Here is a 17,924-nt window from a genome sequence, read left to right as displayed (position 1 = left end):
TCACGTGTTCTCTTGTGAGGGAAACTTGGCTGTGCTAGGAGCTGTTCTGTGACTGTTCTAACACCAGGCAGCCAGAAAAGGACAAGTTCCATGGCATTCGCTGGTATAAGTCAAATCAGAAGTGGTATTTTTGCCTAATAGAAATCTGATAGCCAAATATTAAAGTTTTTGTGCCTAATTCTATATGATATGTGAAAGAAAATATCTATGTTCTTTGAATACAGGTTTTAACTGTCTTAGATCAACTTTAAGAAATGAAAATGAAAAATATCGTTATATATATATGTATATAAATATATATATTTATATTATAAATATAAATATATTACAGTGATCATCGTTTTACCTATATAAATGCCCATGGAGGAATAACACCTCAGTCTAATAAGCATGTAGATATTAAACAAGTATTTTGTATTCATTTTGTAAACGTTTTGAAATTGTTGGTGGAAGCAGCAGCTGAAACAGCACCAAGCAAGAACTGGTTATTCAGGGACGGACAGGTCTAAAGTGCTCCTAGGCGCGACCCTCTGGGGAACAAAAGATCACTGTGCTTCCAACAGCCTGAATGTTTGTGATGTGCATGACAGGCACCTAACGAGTCTTGCTTTGCAGGAGGAGCTAATAGCTGACATCCGTTTATTCTTCTCCTTGTGTGTGTTTTCTCTGAACCCTTGCAGCCCAATGGGAGCAGTCAAGGCAAGGTACACAACCCATTCCTCCCCACCCCAATGTTGCCGCCGCCGCCACCACCACCAATGGCCAGGCCTGTGCCTCTGCCCATGCCAGACACCAAGCCTCCAACCACATCAACAGAAGGAGGTGCAGCCTCCCCCACCTCACCGAGTAAGTATGACTGAGACAAAGCGCCAGTTACATACCATGCTTTGTGCCCCTGAGTTCACACTTAAGCCCTGTCCCTTGCTGTGCAGGCTTCAGCAATAGGCACAGATCCCACCGCTTTATCTATAACATGAGCTGGCAGAGCCCAGATCCAAGTCACAGTGAATACCACTCCCATCTGCTGTCAAACTACACCAGATATGGAGATGATTGGGTGCAGGTGGTAGATTTAGATGCTGTAGCTACATACTGAGTACTGGGAGCAAGGGAAAACCTAGTGAAGTTTGTGTATTGCTGGGCTGGTTTACACAGAATACTATTTCCATTATGTCCTCAAAGCATCTGCTTGTGCATATTCTTAATAGCAAAAGGATTGGTTATCCCTAGAAACGTGATGAGAGATAAAAGTTCTATGCCTTATACATGAGCTAGGAAATTGTCTAGATCAGCGTGTCCATGCAAAGGTGTGTGCATTGAACACTGCTAAGAGTAAGAAGGGCCTGATAAAAAGTCAGAGCTGGATGCCATGGTAGCCACATGAGGAGGCTTGGGAAGGAGTAGGAATGGAGAGAAAGAACCTTGTGACTCTTCTCTCAACAGTCTGGGAACAGTTGATCATAAGTTAGAGGATTCTGACATCTCTTTGTATGGTGGGAATGATTGTTTGATGAATTCCACAGTGAGCAATTCTCCAGATATTTCTTGGTGTTTTTGGAGATGGAAGGGCTCTAAAAGGTACAAACACACAAATATAGCCTCTATTCGTGTCTGCAGTGATGGCAGAAAGAGTAGTGGCTGGAGCTGCCAGGGGACCTGGTCGCCTGGCTTTGAAAGGTGGTGTGATGGGCCCGTCCTCAATCCTTTAGAGAAGCTGAAAGTGTAGGGATGGGGGTAGTGGCAGTGCCCCGGGGAGAGCCCAGGGGTGGTGGCAGGGTGCCTCTGATGGAAGAGGAAATGAGGAAAAGATGGAAGAGCAGTCAGGAAGAGAAGTGGAAAGGTCAGGAACCTGAAGAACGGTTGAATGAAAGGGAACAGGTGGAGGGGTGTTTTGCAAACATAAACAAGCGTTTAAATAAGAAGGCCTCTTGGCTTTCTTCCCTTCAATATTGTAATTAATGACATTGGATACAGAAGAGAAAGAACCAAAAAAGAAAGACAGTCCTTCGCTTAGACCATAGTCGCTGAAATTGGTTCTGGGAACATTGAATATAAAGTGACTTTGCATCCCTTGCACATAGATCAGAGAGTGAACTTTGTATTATCTAGTATTTCTTTGGGTAAATAGATGACATTGCGCATAAATTCTTTGGCAGAAGGACTGAAATCCAGGAACAGTTTGGGGAGATAGACCTATCTGGTAAGAGATGGGTCAGTCTTATGCTCATCAGCAAAGAGGAGAACCAGTATCTGTTAGCGTGTGAAGGAAGCTGCTTAACGGTGAGCCGTTGGCACATCTCAGAAGCAAGCTGGGAATGAGGTAGAAAACTAGTGTTACTAATGGGTAAGAAGTTAAGAGGAAATTACACGTTTTAAAAATCACGTGCTTTCCTAGAAACTAAAATTGCAGAATGGTTCGGTCTGTTTGTCCTTAGCAGTTTGTTAGAGCTCACCTGCAGCAGGAAGCAGCATCAGGCAGGGTGTTATGTACAATGTTCAGCATCCCGGCAGTGCATCTAAAACTGAAGCTTGTCTCAAAGAACAGTGGCAGATACTTTTCTATTTAGGCGTTTGAGATTACTTGCAGTAAAATCAGATTTTTTTTTTCAGTTAAAAAAACACAAAACAGGAAATCAAGCCAAAGGCCTCCTCTGTTACCAACTTTTGGGAGGCTTCAGCTCCCTCTCGATGGGAGTAGCATTAGCTCCTCTGCCCACTCACAGCAGGTCATCCAGGAGGGAGTAGGGTAATAGGCATGCTTTGTGGCCGACTAAAGGTCAAAGCAACATTTTTAATATCATCTAATAATGAAATACAAATGGATGCCAGCCTAAAGCGGAGTATGTGTTGCCTCTGGAACTAATACTAAACTTTTCAGTATGAGAAAGAAAAAAGAACAAGGCAGATCTGGAAAAAATTGCCTATAAAATAAATATATTTTAATGGGAAAAATCTGTCCCCATCCCCTTAAAAACCAGGGACGTGGGAGTGAGGATAAAGCTGTACTCTTTCCTAAAAAGGGCTTTGATATTTTTATATGTGTACAGAACCATTGCTTATACCGTGCGCAGCTGTATAGAATGTGACAGATAGGATCCTTGACCTATGGCAAAAGTTCACAGAGTGGGTTCCACTCTCACTGAGAATCTGGTGATGTGGGTTTCCATGCCCGCCGAATGAAAACCTCTTCTCCATTCATGTTATTGAATGTCAGCTGGGTGCCAAAAATCCTAAGTGCTAGACTTCTGCACCTAGAATAAGGGATAAAAGTGTTCTAAAAATCTTGATCTTATAAAGATTTTATTCCAAAGAGGAAGAGAGAGAGCAAACAACACAGTAAGTAGGAAATGCAGGTGACGTAAGACAGCAACCATCGTGCGTACACATCCATAAGGCGTTGATGGACAAGGGGCCGTAGGGCAGCATGCAAGTGCGGAACAAGACCTCTCAGCCCTTTGACATTAGAGAAAGGCCCTGGTGGGGTAGGACCTGATGCCTGGTAGGTAGAGGGATCATCCTGGTGTGAGTGAGGAAGTGGGGACAGAGGTGATGAGGATGGAGGAGGACCTTGGATGCAGGATGCTTGTTGGCCAGCATCAGGACCTGGACATTTCCTGCAAGCAAGACTGTAAGCAGAGTAATGCTTCCTAAAGCCTGCACGTTAGTAGAAAATTCTGGCGGGCTTTGTTGAAATAGGTTGCCAGGGGAGGAGCAAAAATGGGCCATGATGGATATAGTGGGTGTCGTTTACATGCCGGCCCCCATTCCAGACCGAAGAACTTTCATCATGAACCAAACACACGTGAGTTAGGAAGCGAGGGACCAGTAGATAAAATTGGGAGTATGGTGGGCATGCTATGGCAATCACCCAGGTGAGAGCTGTCCCTGTCCCTGCACTGACCTGGGGATGGGGTCCGTAGAAGCTGTGAGAAGCCCTCGGACTCCAGGCATATTCTAAAGAGAGTTAATATGCAGAGCCATTTGATGTGGATTGAGAAGAAGGAGAGAAATCAGACATGACCTATAGGGTTTTTAGCCTGGGCTCCTGAAAGGATGAAGACAGGAAGCTGATAGGAAAAGCCATTCTGAGTGAGAGGTGGGCACTAGATGTTTGAGTCCATTAGACCTCCCAGTGCTCAAACTAAGCAAAACTTCCTGCGGATAGCAACCCTGGGCAGGTTGTAGAGTATTTCAGGATGCATCATCTTTTTTATTATTATTTGCTTGTTTGTTTTTGAGGCATAGCTTTTCTGTGTAACAGCCCTGGCTGTTCTGGAACTTGAACTGTATACCAGACTGGCCTCAAACTCACAGAGATCCACCTGCCTCTGTCTCTGGGGTGCTGGGATTGAAGACATGTTTCACCACCACCTGGCCCATCATATTCTTAATAAATGACTTCGTTTCAAACATACAATATGACATGAGGTTTTTGAGATTCTGTGTATGGTAGCACATGTCTTCAATCCCAGCATTCTAGAGGTAGAGGCAGGTGGATCCCTGTGAGTTCAAGGCCACTCTGGTCTACATAGTGAGTTCCAGCCATCCAGAACTACATAATGAAATTTCCTCCACCCCCTAAAAGAGAGAGGAAAAAGAAAGAAAGAAAGAAAGAAAGAAAGAAAGAAAGAAAGAAAGAAAGAAAGAAAGAAGACAGAGAGAGAGAGAGAGAGAGAGAGAGTTTTCGATGAGTCCTGAGTATTATAGCTCCTCATGCCATAGGTTGGCACTAGCTCATCCCACAAAAATGGAATTTTCCATACTTTTTTTCTAAAGTAAAGATTGGCATCATAACATGGAATTAGAATGCAAAGGAGAAAGCGCTTTTAAATTATGGTGGGAGATAAAATATGCATATTTTCCTTTGTTAATTAATTAAAAATCAATTTAAGGTGCATAAAAAAGCGCATAATAAACATTTTTCTCCTCCATTCCTTCTTAGTTATGAACTTTTGATTTTTTAAACTAAAATTCTATTAAAGTAGAAGCATGTAATAGCAAGTAACATTTATTGTTTATTTTTATGTCTCCAGTGAATCTTGTATCTGTTTCATTCTGTAAATGAATATGCACCTATAACCGAGAGCATAGCAATTATCTTCCACAAGCACGGAAGGGTTTAAACCTAACAGCACATGTTCGATGCCTTTTGGTGAACCAGAGCTCTTTCCCCACGTGTGTTAGCTTCCTACCACTCCTTTGAGGTCAGTATTTTATAGACAAGACAACTGAAATGGGAAAATTAAGGTTACCTTGTCCAGTACTATGTTCTGATGGTAGAATGGTGGGACTCCCATGTTCTTTCTGCTACCGCAGACTGTATGTATGCATGTATGTAGTATGTATGTATGTATTTATGTATGTACGTATGTATTTTAATCAGGGTTTCTATTGCTGTAATAGGACACCATGAACAAAAGCAACTTGGAGAAGAAGGGGTTTATTTCAGCTTATAGTTCCACATCACAGTTCATCATAGAAGGAAGTCAGGGCAGGAAATTAGAGCAGGAACCCAGAGGTAAGGGCTGAAGCAGAGGCCATGCCAGAGCACTGTTTACTGGCTTACTCTTCATGGCTTGACCAGCCTGCTTTCTTATGTAACTCTGAACCATTTGCCCAATGGGTAGTACCATTCACAAAGTGCTGGGTGCTCTTACATTAATCATCAATCAAAGAAATGCCCAATAGCCTCACCCATAGGCCAATCTGGTAGGGGTTTCTCTCATTGGAGGTTCCGTCTTCTCAGATGACCAGGCAGCTTAGGGAGAGGTGCTTGAGAGGGGTTGCCTCACCCTCAGAAGAGCCGAGCTCTCAGCGGGGCGCAGGTACTTTAAGAATCCTTTTACATGAAGGACCTCGTTTCACCCTCACCTTAACCCATAGAGGACAACTTCCTGTTCAGCTGACTGAGGAAGAGAAGACAAAATAGAGAGACGAGGTAGCAAGTATTATAGGAAAATTATTCCCTCCTGGCCACCTTGGAACTGGACTCCCTCTGTTTCGCAGTGACGTGAGATTCTGTGAAATAGCCTAAAACTTCCTTTTCTGTGGCAACGAAAACTCTCTGTGGAGGAACGTGAGAGATTTCAGTAGTCACTGCTACTTATGTGTAAATATGTCTCATTAGCAGAGAGCGGAAAACAAAAGATTTGGGGGAAGACATAATGAGTATGGTCCCCCTTTTAGAGAAATGGTAGATTATAGTTAAGAGAAAACCAACTTAGTGGATCCATTTCCCAAAGTACGTTTTTCACAACTGATGTCAAGACTGTATGATCCTTTTCTAAATTTTAAAATGGCTACTTAATAAAATTTGGCATAGAGTCCTGTGAATTTTTTTAATACCACAGATTTTTGTAACTGTCACCATACACAAGAGACAGAACAATACCAAAAATCTCCTTGCCATTTTTGCTTCCTCTCAAGGAAGTGTCTGATGTAGAGCAAAACTTATTTTATCCTTTTTCCATTAATTTTAATCTCTTTACTAATACCTCCGTTATCAGCATGGTATATGTGTGTGAGTGAATGAGAGACAGACAGACAGACATAGGCAGAGACCATCCTGCTATGTAGCTCAGGCAGGCACGGAGCTTTTAGAATTCTGCTTCCTCCGTAGTGCAGGGATTACAGGCATAAAACACCACTCCCAGTTTTTCCAGTATCGTCTGATTTTTATATTCTTTTGCATTAGGGGATCAGGAGTGAGGCCAGTCTTGGTGTTCTACTGCTCTGAAGAGACACCATGACCATGGCGGCTTATTTTTTAAAGCATTTATTTGGGGGCTTGCTTAACATGGCAGGCATGATGTTGGAGCAGCAGCTGAGAGCTTGCATCCTGATCTGCAAGTTGGAGAGAGAGAGAGGGAGGGAGGGAGGGAAGGAGGGAGGGAGAGAGAGAACGAGGGAGAGAATGAGAGAGAATGAAAGAATGAAAATTAGACATGGCATGGGATTTTGAAACTGCAAAGCCCACTCCGAGTGACACACCTCTTCTGACAGGGTCTCACCTCCTAATTCTTCCCAAACAGTTCTGTCAACTGTGGACCAAGCTTTCAAATATATGAGCCATCCTTACTCAAGCCATCACAAGGCCCAAATACACAGTGTTTAGTCTATGAAGAGAGTGACGTCTGAAGAGAAAAATCCAGTATTCAGTAGAGTATACTGGGGCGGCTGAGTAGCCCTCTGGAAAAATATTTCTTCCACAAAAATAAATTTCAGCTGGAACCCAAACAGACAGGCAAAAATCATTAAAAGGTTGACCTACAGATCTTTATAAACCACAGTACAGTTTTATTTATAATATTTAAGAGAGGAAGGCCTCTCTGAAAAATACAATATTCACACATCTGTACATATACACACACATATACCATCCAGGCATCCATGAAAGAAAAAACCAACAAGTTCTGTACTAAAAATACCAAAAATTATACACGTGAAAAATACCTGGAGCAAATTATAAAATATAATGTGAAGAAAATATTTTCAGTATTTGTGACAAAAGGCCAAAATACTTAATACATGCTTCTCAAAGCCTGGCTCAGAAAGCTCAGCAATCAAATAAATCCAAGAAGGCACATAAGGAAAGAGAAGGGAGACATTAGAAAGACTTCCAGTCCGTGTGATGTAGAGCAATGTAAGTGAAAGCTTTAAAGGTTTATACCTGTCAGATTAGCAAAGACAAAATGTAATTTAACATGATGTTGGCAAACATACATATGAAAAACAGGCCCCTCCCAGGCCACTGGAGGACTTTCAACGGTGTAGCCTCTTCATAGAATGTGTGCGTGTGTATGTGTGTGCATGTGTGTATGAAATTATGTACAGCATGTCTACCATAAGTATTCCATATTTCTGTATAAAATCTTAAATATATGCATACATCTTAAATGTAAGCAACACGTGTATTTGGATAAATGAACAAAGCTATATGTAAAGTAGCAATTGAAGCGTCAGTTATAATGGGAGACTGAGAACCCAGATATCCACCAGTGGAATTGTTATTGAGTCTTCAAATGCAGACAAGCCTATTTAGACTCACAGAATAGCCTTTGAGATCTACTTAGGTGGTAGAGGGTCCTGAGAGGTGTGGCCTGCACTGAATGCTGCCTGAGAGGAAGGGCTAGGAATTAAGAAGCAGGTTGACTGAAGAAGGAGACAAGACTATCAGGAGTGCCTTTTCTGAGAGAAGCAAAGGATATTAATTAAGTTTTGATTTTATAAAATATAATTATTTCTTTATGTTTAAAAGTATTGCCCTAATGACCTCACAGTCTTGCTCATACACGAAATCCTTTGGCCCCCTGAGCATAATAACAAAATGTGCTATCTTCTATAAATAACATTTTCCCCTTCTGAGAGACTTCAGTGTAAAGTCTGTATTTTGCTCACAGTAGGCATTGTTTGAGGATCCCCAGCATACAGATGGATACAGACTATCTTCAGCAGTAATTTGTTATCATTTTCAGAGCGTTTTGTTTTGTATATAGTCTATCTTTTAAGGTTTTCATTTGCGAAAGGGGGCCAGCGAGGTAGCTCAGTGGGTGAGGGTACTTGCCATAACGCCTGGCAGTGTGGGCTCCACGTGGCGGAAGGAAAGAGTCAGTTCCTGCGAGTTGTTCTGTAACCTCCACACATGTGCCGAGACATGCACAGTCACCCACACACACTAAATAAAAGCAGTTTTTTTTAAAAAAATGTTAATTGCAAAGGAAAAGAAAAAATGCTATTGAAGTCCAGGCACTGGGTACGTTATTTCTAAATGCACTAGGTACAGTTATTATGGCTATAAGGCAGAATCGTGAGACCTCTGCTAAAGAAAATGAACCTGAGCTAATGTTCAAACTCAAGTCTATTGGGCTCCAAAACCCAGTGCTTTCTGCTCGGCCAGGACACATAGCATGTTTGACAGGCGTGGTACTGTGATTTTCCTTTGAACATTCTAAAACACCCCATAAAAACATGATTTTACTATTTCAAGAGTAATGACACGGAGTTAGATGAAAAACATAGAACTCGGAGTAGGGAAAAGGATGCCAAGATGAGAATTGAAGGGATGGCCCAGTGCTTGCCCACCATACACAACGTCCTGCGGTCAGTTAAGAGGAGGGGGCATCCTTGGGAAGAGAATGGAGCAGAAGGCTGCATCCAGGTGAACAGCCAGAGCCGGTTCAAGTCTGCATTTGCCGTAGTTTCTTTCCTTTGTGCTTTTGGAGATGACACATGAGTTTTAAGAATTTCTTTTTAAAGATTTTGTGTGTGTGTGTGTGTGTGTGTGTGTGTGTGTGTATAATGAAAACTTTCAAAACATGAAAAAATATGAAAGAAAGGTATGTTCCTCCAATCAGCTACTATCAGCACTTCACTTTTCTTCCCATCCTCTTGTAGAGTACATTTATGCCTTTATTTCCTTCGTAGACATACATGGACTGGTTTGGATCATACTGACTGTAGTGTCTACGTACTACTTTCTTAACTAGAATGTTATGCCTTGCTTATGAGGAAGTTATGAAATGCAGTTTTAAACAATTTGTATCCATGTCCTTCCATTTAAACACCCATTTCCACCATCCTATGGAACAAGGCCTGGCATATCCTCGAACACATGTTTGAACCTAATTATCTCGTGGGCTGCAGTGCTGGAAATGGAGTTGCTAAGCAAGTGACAGCAACATTCCTCTTGAGACACATTACCAAACTGTTTGCAGGATTTATACAATTTTATCCCCTTAACAAATTGTGATAAGTCTCAATATAACATTGCCTCTTAAGAAGTGTGAGTGTATCTTTTAATTGTTGGGAGACAAATATCTTGTGAATGTAATAAATTCTCTGAGTCTCAAATTTTAGCATCGGTGAGCTCAGGGGTAGATGATAGCACATTTTTCTTCAAATGTTTTCTCCCAAAGCACAGAAGAATCCAGGCTTCCTGTCTTTTCTGAAATTCTTCCACACCTCCCTCTGGACTGTTCTATTGGGAAGGCAGCCTGTTAGACATTCAAATTAAAGGAGAGTACAACAAATAACACTTATTATCCTCACCTCTTTACGTACAGATATTTTGGAGAAGTTAACTGGCTGCAAAGACCATCTTTCTAATAGGCACCAAATAAGGCAAGGTAGCACTCCATAGGCTACAGCAGAATTGTGAGCTTGAAGCCAGCCTGTGCTCCATACAGAGGCCCTGTCCAATCAAAATCCAAACAAGTTCTAGATTCCACCAGGAGGTTCTGACTCTACCTTTATTTGCTATGCCTCACTGCCCTTAAAAACAAAACAAAAAAAGTGTTATGGTTTTCAAGTTCCGTTGGTCCGCCTTTACTTAAGATTAAAAATTACTGAGAGGATCCAGTCAGAAGTGAAGAATATCTATAGTCTCAGACTTGGGGCCCCGAGGCAAGGCTGTCACAAGTTACAGGCCATCCCGGGCTGCATAGCAAGACCCTGTCTAAGGGAAAGGAGAGAGAAGCGTCCCTAGAAGGTATTGCTCAAGTGCTCGCCACCCTACTCTTCGGAGGTAATCACTTTAGCTTATTTTCCAATCATCCATTTTCTGTTCACATTTCAGCCCTAACTGAGCCTCGCATGCATATAAATGTATATATAGGTGTGTCCATGAGCATATTACAGCCCTATAAGGTTGACTTTATTTCATATTGCAAGCACATTGTGATGTCATCAGTTACTATTTGTAGACACGGTTGTCTCTAGAATGCTCCACTGTCTGTATGAGGCATTACCTCATACGTTGGTTCCAGTTTGTAACTATTATAAGCAATACTGTAATGAACATCTTGGAGCATAAATCTTTATCAGTATTCTTACTGTCTGCTGAAGATAAATTCCCATGAGTAGGCTTCCAGAGTTACACGGCCTTCTGAGAGGTTGCAGGAGCTTTTCAAGGGAGAATGAGCCAATATATCGATCTACGTTTCTTTTTTTAGCAAACCCCAGCTGAATCAGGGTCTGTTCCTCATTCTGTTTAATATAACTTTCACCTGTGCCTTTTCATCCACAGAATCTCCTTGAATCAATAAACATGTCTTATCAATTGGAGCAACACACAGCATTGATACAAAAATAAATAACAGTTACAGAATTTAGATTAGCTCTCAGAAATAAACTGAAACAAAGCCTGTTCTCCTTCTCAACTATAATTTTCAAAAAAAATTAAGTCAGTTACGTAAAAATTAAGTTATGGTCAGTTTGAATAGAACGGTGCTGGAAACACTCATGAGGAAGTGCCACATTTTTGCACAGATTTTAGTAATCTAAGGTCCTAACATCTTCAGTTGAGAAATCCCTTCGATTCCCTCTCTCTGTGTACCTGTGCCTCCAACCTTCCTGCCAGCGCTGAGGAACCTCCATACAACCAGAAATACCAAAAGCAAAGCCGTCTGGCTGAGCTGACTCCTTCCAGGCCTTCTGCGAGCAGTTGGCCATAGACTTGTCATGCACATTGTTATTGTACATGTTAGCAATGCCAATATATTAAAGTTAGAATTCATTAGCTTTCCGGGAAGGAAGCTGGTGGATATGCTGTTCTGTAATAACTTACCAGTGATAGGCGTCTTTAATTTCATTCCCTGAGGACTGTGCTTCTTTGTTGTCACTTGTTTGTGAAGACAGAAGCCTGGCGGAGATGGTAGAGTGGATGCTAGCCGACTGCACAGGGTTGATCCAAACTGTGGGAATTAGGAATGGTGATCTTCTAGATTTCAAAACTGTAAGGCGAGAACTAGCAGTATCCATCCATGCACAGGAAGCTCTCTAAAGCGCTGACCTTCGAAGGGCTTAAACACCTACTGTTGTCCCCAGCTCTGGGAAATTAATACGGCGAACTCACGTCCTGCAGACTTGCTCATACCAGTAGATTTATTTGACAAAGAAGGGCTCCAGTATTCTCCAGCATTCTCTAGTAACCTTGGAGCTATCTGCTGTTCAAATCCATAAAAGAATTCAATAGTAATGGTTTCCTTTATAAATTCACTGATCTCTTTTCTAATAGTTTCAGTATTTTTTTAAAGGCATTTCTCTCATCCACCCCCCCCCCAACACATGCACTATGAAACATGACAGGAAGTTAAAATTTTGGAACACTCTTTAATGAGGTGCTTCAGTTTGCAACTTATCAACATCCGTCATGGTCAGGTATCGCTGAGAATCATCTAATAATATGGCGGTTGTTTGAAGACTGAGTATTCTAAGCCTGTTATTTCCGAACTTGCTTTGGTTACCCTTGTTCCAGTAACTGAACATTCCCTGGGCGGGCTGTAAAGTCACAAGGGTCTTTGGAATGAAACTAAAGTTTTGAGGAAAACCCTACAATGAGTTTCTGAGTGAGAGACTGTGAGAGCTGAGCAACAGTGCTCGGGATCAGAAGGGAAAGGTCCCAAGTGGGGGCTCACTGACTGTTGTGTGGAACCAAAATACGCTGTTTTTGTGTATTCTATAACTTATTTTTTCTTCTTTTTAAAAGAAAGTTAACTTCATGGACCTCTTTCCCTTCATTTTTCAAACATTCAGATTTCCAATCCTTCAGAATCAGCCTTCTCTTTGCAAACGGCAAAACATCATCTTGAGATTGCATCCTCCCTTCCTGACTTATGCTACTTCCTCTGTGATATCCTGTCTCCAGGAACCTGTCCATCCCACTCCCTCACACACATCTCCAAAGCCATCTCCGTCTCCTCTAAAGCGTCTTCCTTTTCCTCTTACAGGGTGTCACTGTCTGTCTTTGAACAGCCCACAGATTATCTGCATTACTTTGAGATTCTCATACTCATTTTTGAAACTCGCATTTCCTCAGCTGACTCTGACAGCTGAGGATAGCAAGCATCTTTGTCACCTTTGTATGCAACAGTGTGCAGAACAGAGGCTGGCATATGGCAAGTATACAGAGAAGCATCTTTGGGGTAGAGAACATATGACTACATTAAAATAACTCTCTGGTGGACTCCAGACATTAGACTTGGTGGATATAAGCGAACTAAGAAAGAGGGTGTTTGCCACTTTCAAGAAGTTGGTGTCTTTGATGAAACAAGAGACAAATCTCTCTTCACACTTTCCAGCAGAAGGGGAGTCTACCTGCGAGGGTTGATGCAGCATCTGGAATCAGAAGCTCAGAGTTCACCTGATCTCTTGCGTTATTTTTTATGCTAAAAGATCCCACACTTGTGCTAATTTGTCCCCAGCCACCACCAGCAAGTAGCTCAGCCTCAAGGAAACCCACCATTCAGCATCCTTGGAGAACCTGTGGATGCAGACCAATCTTAATTTGCAAAGAGGGGCCCATTTGCAGCCACACATTCCACAGAAGCCCGAAAGTGTCCCTTCCCACCTTCCATGTCACGTTTCAGCTGCTACGCTAGACCTTAAAGCCATCTGCCCATCTTCCTAGCTCCAAAGGAGCAGCACGAATTGAATTTGCTAATTCGTCAGAATTGGGAGATTATATATGAAATGTCAGTTGACTTTGATATAGATATCCTAATAGTAACATCTTTCTACTTTTTTTTTTTTTTTGAAGACAGAATAGTAATGACTTCCATTCAAAAATATACCTGCCAAACTGTTAACATCAGGAGGCAGTGTCTCTGGGTCAGGGTTGCTGCAGTTGGCGCTAATTCCTCTGGAGATGCTCTTGTCTCCTTCCTTATCCACATGTATCCCTTGTTCTTTCTGATTCAGAAAAAGAGGCCAAGACACCAGCTGTAACTTTACGGACTGTACCCATTGCTGAGTTTGAAGCTAAGGGGTGTGAAGAGTAGTGTTGATGGGGTCTCTCTACTCTCTCTCTACTCTCTTTCTCTACCACCAAACCTACCTCACGGTTTCTGCCATTCTGAGACCCTGTTAAACTGTTGCTGATTTTGAGAGAAAGATTCTTGAACCATTTGCCCCTCTGTTCTTACAATGGCAAGAAAGTACCTGTCCTTCTCGAGGTGGGGTGGGATTAGACAGGCACGTGAAAGGAGGAGCCCAGGAGAATGGGGGTGGGGGAGAGCAACTGTGATTTTCACTTTGGTACTTAAGACTATGTAGTAAAGTCCCACCTAAAATTCTTAGATAATACGAAGAACTACACCAGATAAAGGGGGAAATGTCATCAGATAGTACAAAGAGCTGACGGCAGCTGCTAATAAAACATTCTTCCACGGTGTTAGGAAAACTGACCGTGGTTATGTCAGACAAATGTCCAAAAACCAAAACAAACACTTTATTTCAGAAGCCACTAAATGGATAGCAGTTAGATTTTAAACAAGGACTTTTAAAATAATATTCTATGGCTAAAATGGAATCCCCGTATAGTGTAAAGACAATCACTAGTTACCCCTGGTTCTCTCCTTCAGAAGTCTCAAAATGCCTACAGCAATCCCTCAGTATCTATTTTCCCGATTTTATGAATTCTCGGAGCTCTTCCCACAGCATCTGATTATTGGTCTTATGAACAGGACAAAAATTGTCAAGAAAGCTATGTATATGGAATAACCGCATTGCAACAGTCATGTGTAGTGAATTACCACATCGCCCATCTTTTCCTGATGTTCTGTTCATTTTGGAAACTCTTGTCTGTTTGTGTGTAACTGATTTGCTATGGTATATGTTTGTTTTTTAACTTTCAGCTGAGGTTTTGCTGAGGACTTTTACAAGTCCCTGATTCCATAATTTCATTGAAGGAAATCAAATTCCACTTCCGTCATATCTTTTCAGGAACTAACATCCTGTTAGAGTTGAACTTCTGCCTATTACAGCTATAATATGGAAGAGGCACCAGAATCCTCTCCTTCCTTCTCTTCCTTCCTTCCTTCCTTCCTTCCTTGTCCTTCTACCTTGTCTTCTTCCTTCCTTGCTTCCTTCCTTGTCTTTCTTCCAGCCCTCCTTCCTTCCCTTGCCTTTTCTGTGTCTGTAAATGTGCCCAGAAGCTGCCTTTCTGTAGAACCATGTTTCCTAAGCACTAGAGTACAGCTCTAGCATCCACAGTCCTCAGGGTAAATAAGTGTGAACACACTACCACTTCTCTCAGGACCACTGTCTTGTTTTTATTTAGCAGAATAAACTTTGGCATTTGAGTAGCGCTTTGGAGCATTAGAGACCTTCTGAGTTGTTCAGGAAGTATTGTGATCTGTCTGAAGAAAGGGAATTAAACAATTATCTCTTCCTGGTAATTCTGAGTCGCAAAGTTGTTTGGACACTAAGTCTTCATTCACTTCATTCAAAGACAAGAAGTTCTACCCCATTCCTTTCTCCCTGTCACTAAGACCAGGGTCTATCTCTGTTGTGGAATATGACTTAAAGATGTGTTACACTCATTGTTGCTGTGGAGCATTTGTTTAATGATGCAAAAATGTGTTGCATTCTTTTATGTTGCATTTGTTTAACTCTGTAAAGCTGTGTTACTTTGCCTGCCTAAAACACCTAATTGTTCTCATAAAGAGCTGAACAGCCAATAGCTAGGCAGGAGAGAGAACTAGGTGGGGTTGGTGAGTAAAGAGACTAAATAGGAGAAGAAATCTAGGGAAGAGGGAGTAGCAAGAAAAGAGGAGGCCAGGAGCCAGCCACACAGTCATCCATGGAGTAAGAAGGAGAGAAAGATAAAATGTTAAAAAGGCAGGCTAGAAATAAGTCAAGTTAAGACCCAGCATTTATAAGTAAAAATAAGTCTCTGTGTATTTATTTGGGAGCTGGGTGGTGGGCCCCCAACGAGTTAAAAAAGAAACCTACATATCTTTCTATTCCAGAGCTCATATTTGACATACAGAGTATACTTTGCAAATATCCTGCATGTTCTAATTTAGATTGTGGGAAGAGAAAAAAAATTAAAGTAATAAAGTCAACATTTAAGTCTTGCAAAAAATAGCTAATAGGACATCATACCAATGCCTTTCCAAACTAAGCCAGTTTATTGTGACCAGCGTAACAAAACACACATACGTACCCCAGCATGTATGCTGAGGTCAGTTAGTGTGCTTGTATGACAAAAATGCCATAAGAAAATTTGCTGCGTGCCTTTGCTAAGCAGCTGTCCAGCGCACTGTTTCAGCAGGACTGTCAAACTAAGGGATCCTACTGCAGAAATGTATGATTCACATAGCTTCAGAACCCAGGCATACGTCCACGTGTTTCTCTGCCTGTGTAAACCACCCACCTATTCACAATGAAAAGAATACTTCCCCCCCCCCCCGCTAAGTAATTCAATAGGTGATTTCAGTGCTGGCCTCCATCTTGTCTCTCTCTCCCATCCTTTTGTGTTCTAGAAACAGGTAACTATACTGCCAGGCAACTATAATTCATATTTTCCATTTACGTTTTTTTTATATATATTTCCTAGAGTGTATCAAAGCAAAGTCATAGGCTAAGAGGCACAAGTAACTCAGGCTTGCCCGGTGTAATAACTGAACGCAGAGCTAGCTCTCAACTCAAACCTGCCTGGCGTAGGAGGTGGCCCAGAGAAAGTCAGCAGATTCCCGTTATTAGATCCTATGACATGAAGCATCCTTATCCTTCTGTGTAAAGCCACTGTTGGATGAAGGCTGCTAGAACGGTCCAACCCTGACCTCAGAGGGCCCTGGGGTTCATCCTGTGCTCAGCATTTTAACTCAGCTACACCATGTGACCATCACAGGCCTGTCTGAATGGCTCATCTCTTACCAACATAGCCAACAGGACTTGGCCAAGTTGGTAGAAATCATATCCCTGTGTGTGTTTAAGAGTGGGAGCAAGCAGCATGGTCTCTCCTCTGTAGAGCAGAACCTCGAGGAGAAACGGATGATGTTAACAAAGGCAAAGCTGCCCTGGCAGAAATTATGAGGTCCCCCCACCTTTAGATAGTGTACATCTAGAGATAGTTTTGAAAAATTGCTTTTAGAATGTAGACATTTGGGGCTAGCTCAGTAGTTATAAATAGGTACTGCTCTTGCAAAGGACCCTAGTTTCATCTCCAGCCTCGTGTCAGGCAGTTCACAACCGCCCGGAACTCCAGCTCCAGAGAATCTGGCCCCTTAGGTATCAGAATCTGAATTCCTTAGGTATGTGATTCCACATGTACATGCACACATACACACACACACACACACACACACACACACACACACACGGAGGAGGGAGAGAGAGAATTAAAAATAAATAAAAGTTACAATTAAATAGTAATCTAAAGACTCTGGAACAAAGAAATAATTTTTGAAGTTTGTGGTAATGTGAATTCATGGAGCACCCAAATTTATATTTGGGCTTGCGGTTCACAAAAAGCCCCTGATTTTCTTTTCATCAAAGAAGCTCCTAACCACAAAACAACAAATCTTCCATGTATAGTGAGGTAGTGAACTCTAATGTGATAACTGAGGTCCCAGAGAGAGCTCAGTTTGCGCCTGCAAAGGTCCTAAGAATGGACAAGTGGCAACTCGGAGGTTTTAAGCACACCTGGCATCATGAAGGTTCTAGGCATGCAGCTGGCCCTGTAAAGGCTGCTAGCTCCTCCTTCCTGGAGACCCCCTTCATTCCTTCCTTACAACGCCTCTTCCATCTCTAGCTGTGGAGGCCCAGAGTTGGTTTGCGGCTAGTCCAAGTGTAGCGGTTGAGAAAGCATGGCTATAAAATGAACAGGGCCCCTCCGTTTCCTACTTCACTCCTTTCTCCCTGTCGCTAAGACCAGGGTGTCTCTCTCCACCCCAGGGCTCATGTTTAACATACAGAGTAAACTTTGCAAATGTCCTGCATGTTCTAATTTGGATGATGGGAGGAGAAAACAACTCCTCTGAGCACCAACTCCATGTCCTTTAACTCCAGTGGTCCCCGGGCGTCAATCCCTGCCCACCCCGCCCTTCGCTAGCCAGATCCTTTGCTAGCTCCAGTGTTTGCATTAATCAGCTGCATAGGCTCAGAGACTGTGTGTTTTGGTGTTGTTTGTGTGTGCAATCTCG

General features: G+C 42.2%; 1 protein-coding gene across 5 annotated transcripts in view; it reads left to right on the top strand.

The window, feature by feature from the left end:
• Nfia (nuclear factor I A) overlaps positions 1–17,924 on the top strand; it is a 347,196-nt gene that overhangs the window by 297,876 nt on the left and 31,396 nt on the right. For all 5 annotated transcript variants that reach the window (XM_087904820.1, XM_087904823.1, XM_087904824.1 and 2 more), the window contains one exon: positions 681–846. In XM_087904820.1, coding sequence (XP_087760946.1) covers positions 681–846 — 166 coding nt within the window. The remainder of the gene's footprint in view (positions 1–680; positions 847–17,924) is intronic.

This window comes from Myodes glareolus, chromosome 3 (assembly GCF_982192425.1).
Source record: "Myodes glareolus chromosome 3, mMyoGla1.1, whole genome shotgun sequence".
Classification (NCBI taxonomy): Eukaryota; Metazoa; Chordata; class Mammalia; order Rodentia; family Cricetidae; genus Myodes; species Myodes glareolus.
This window is presented reverse-complemented; position numbering and strand designations above follow the sequence as displayed.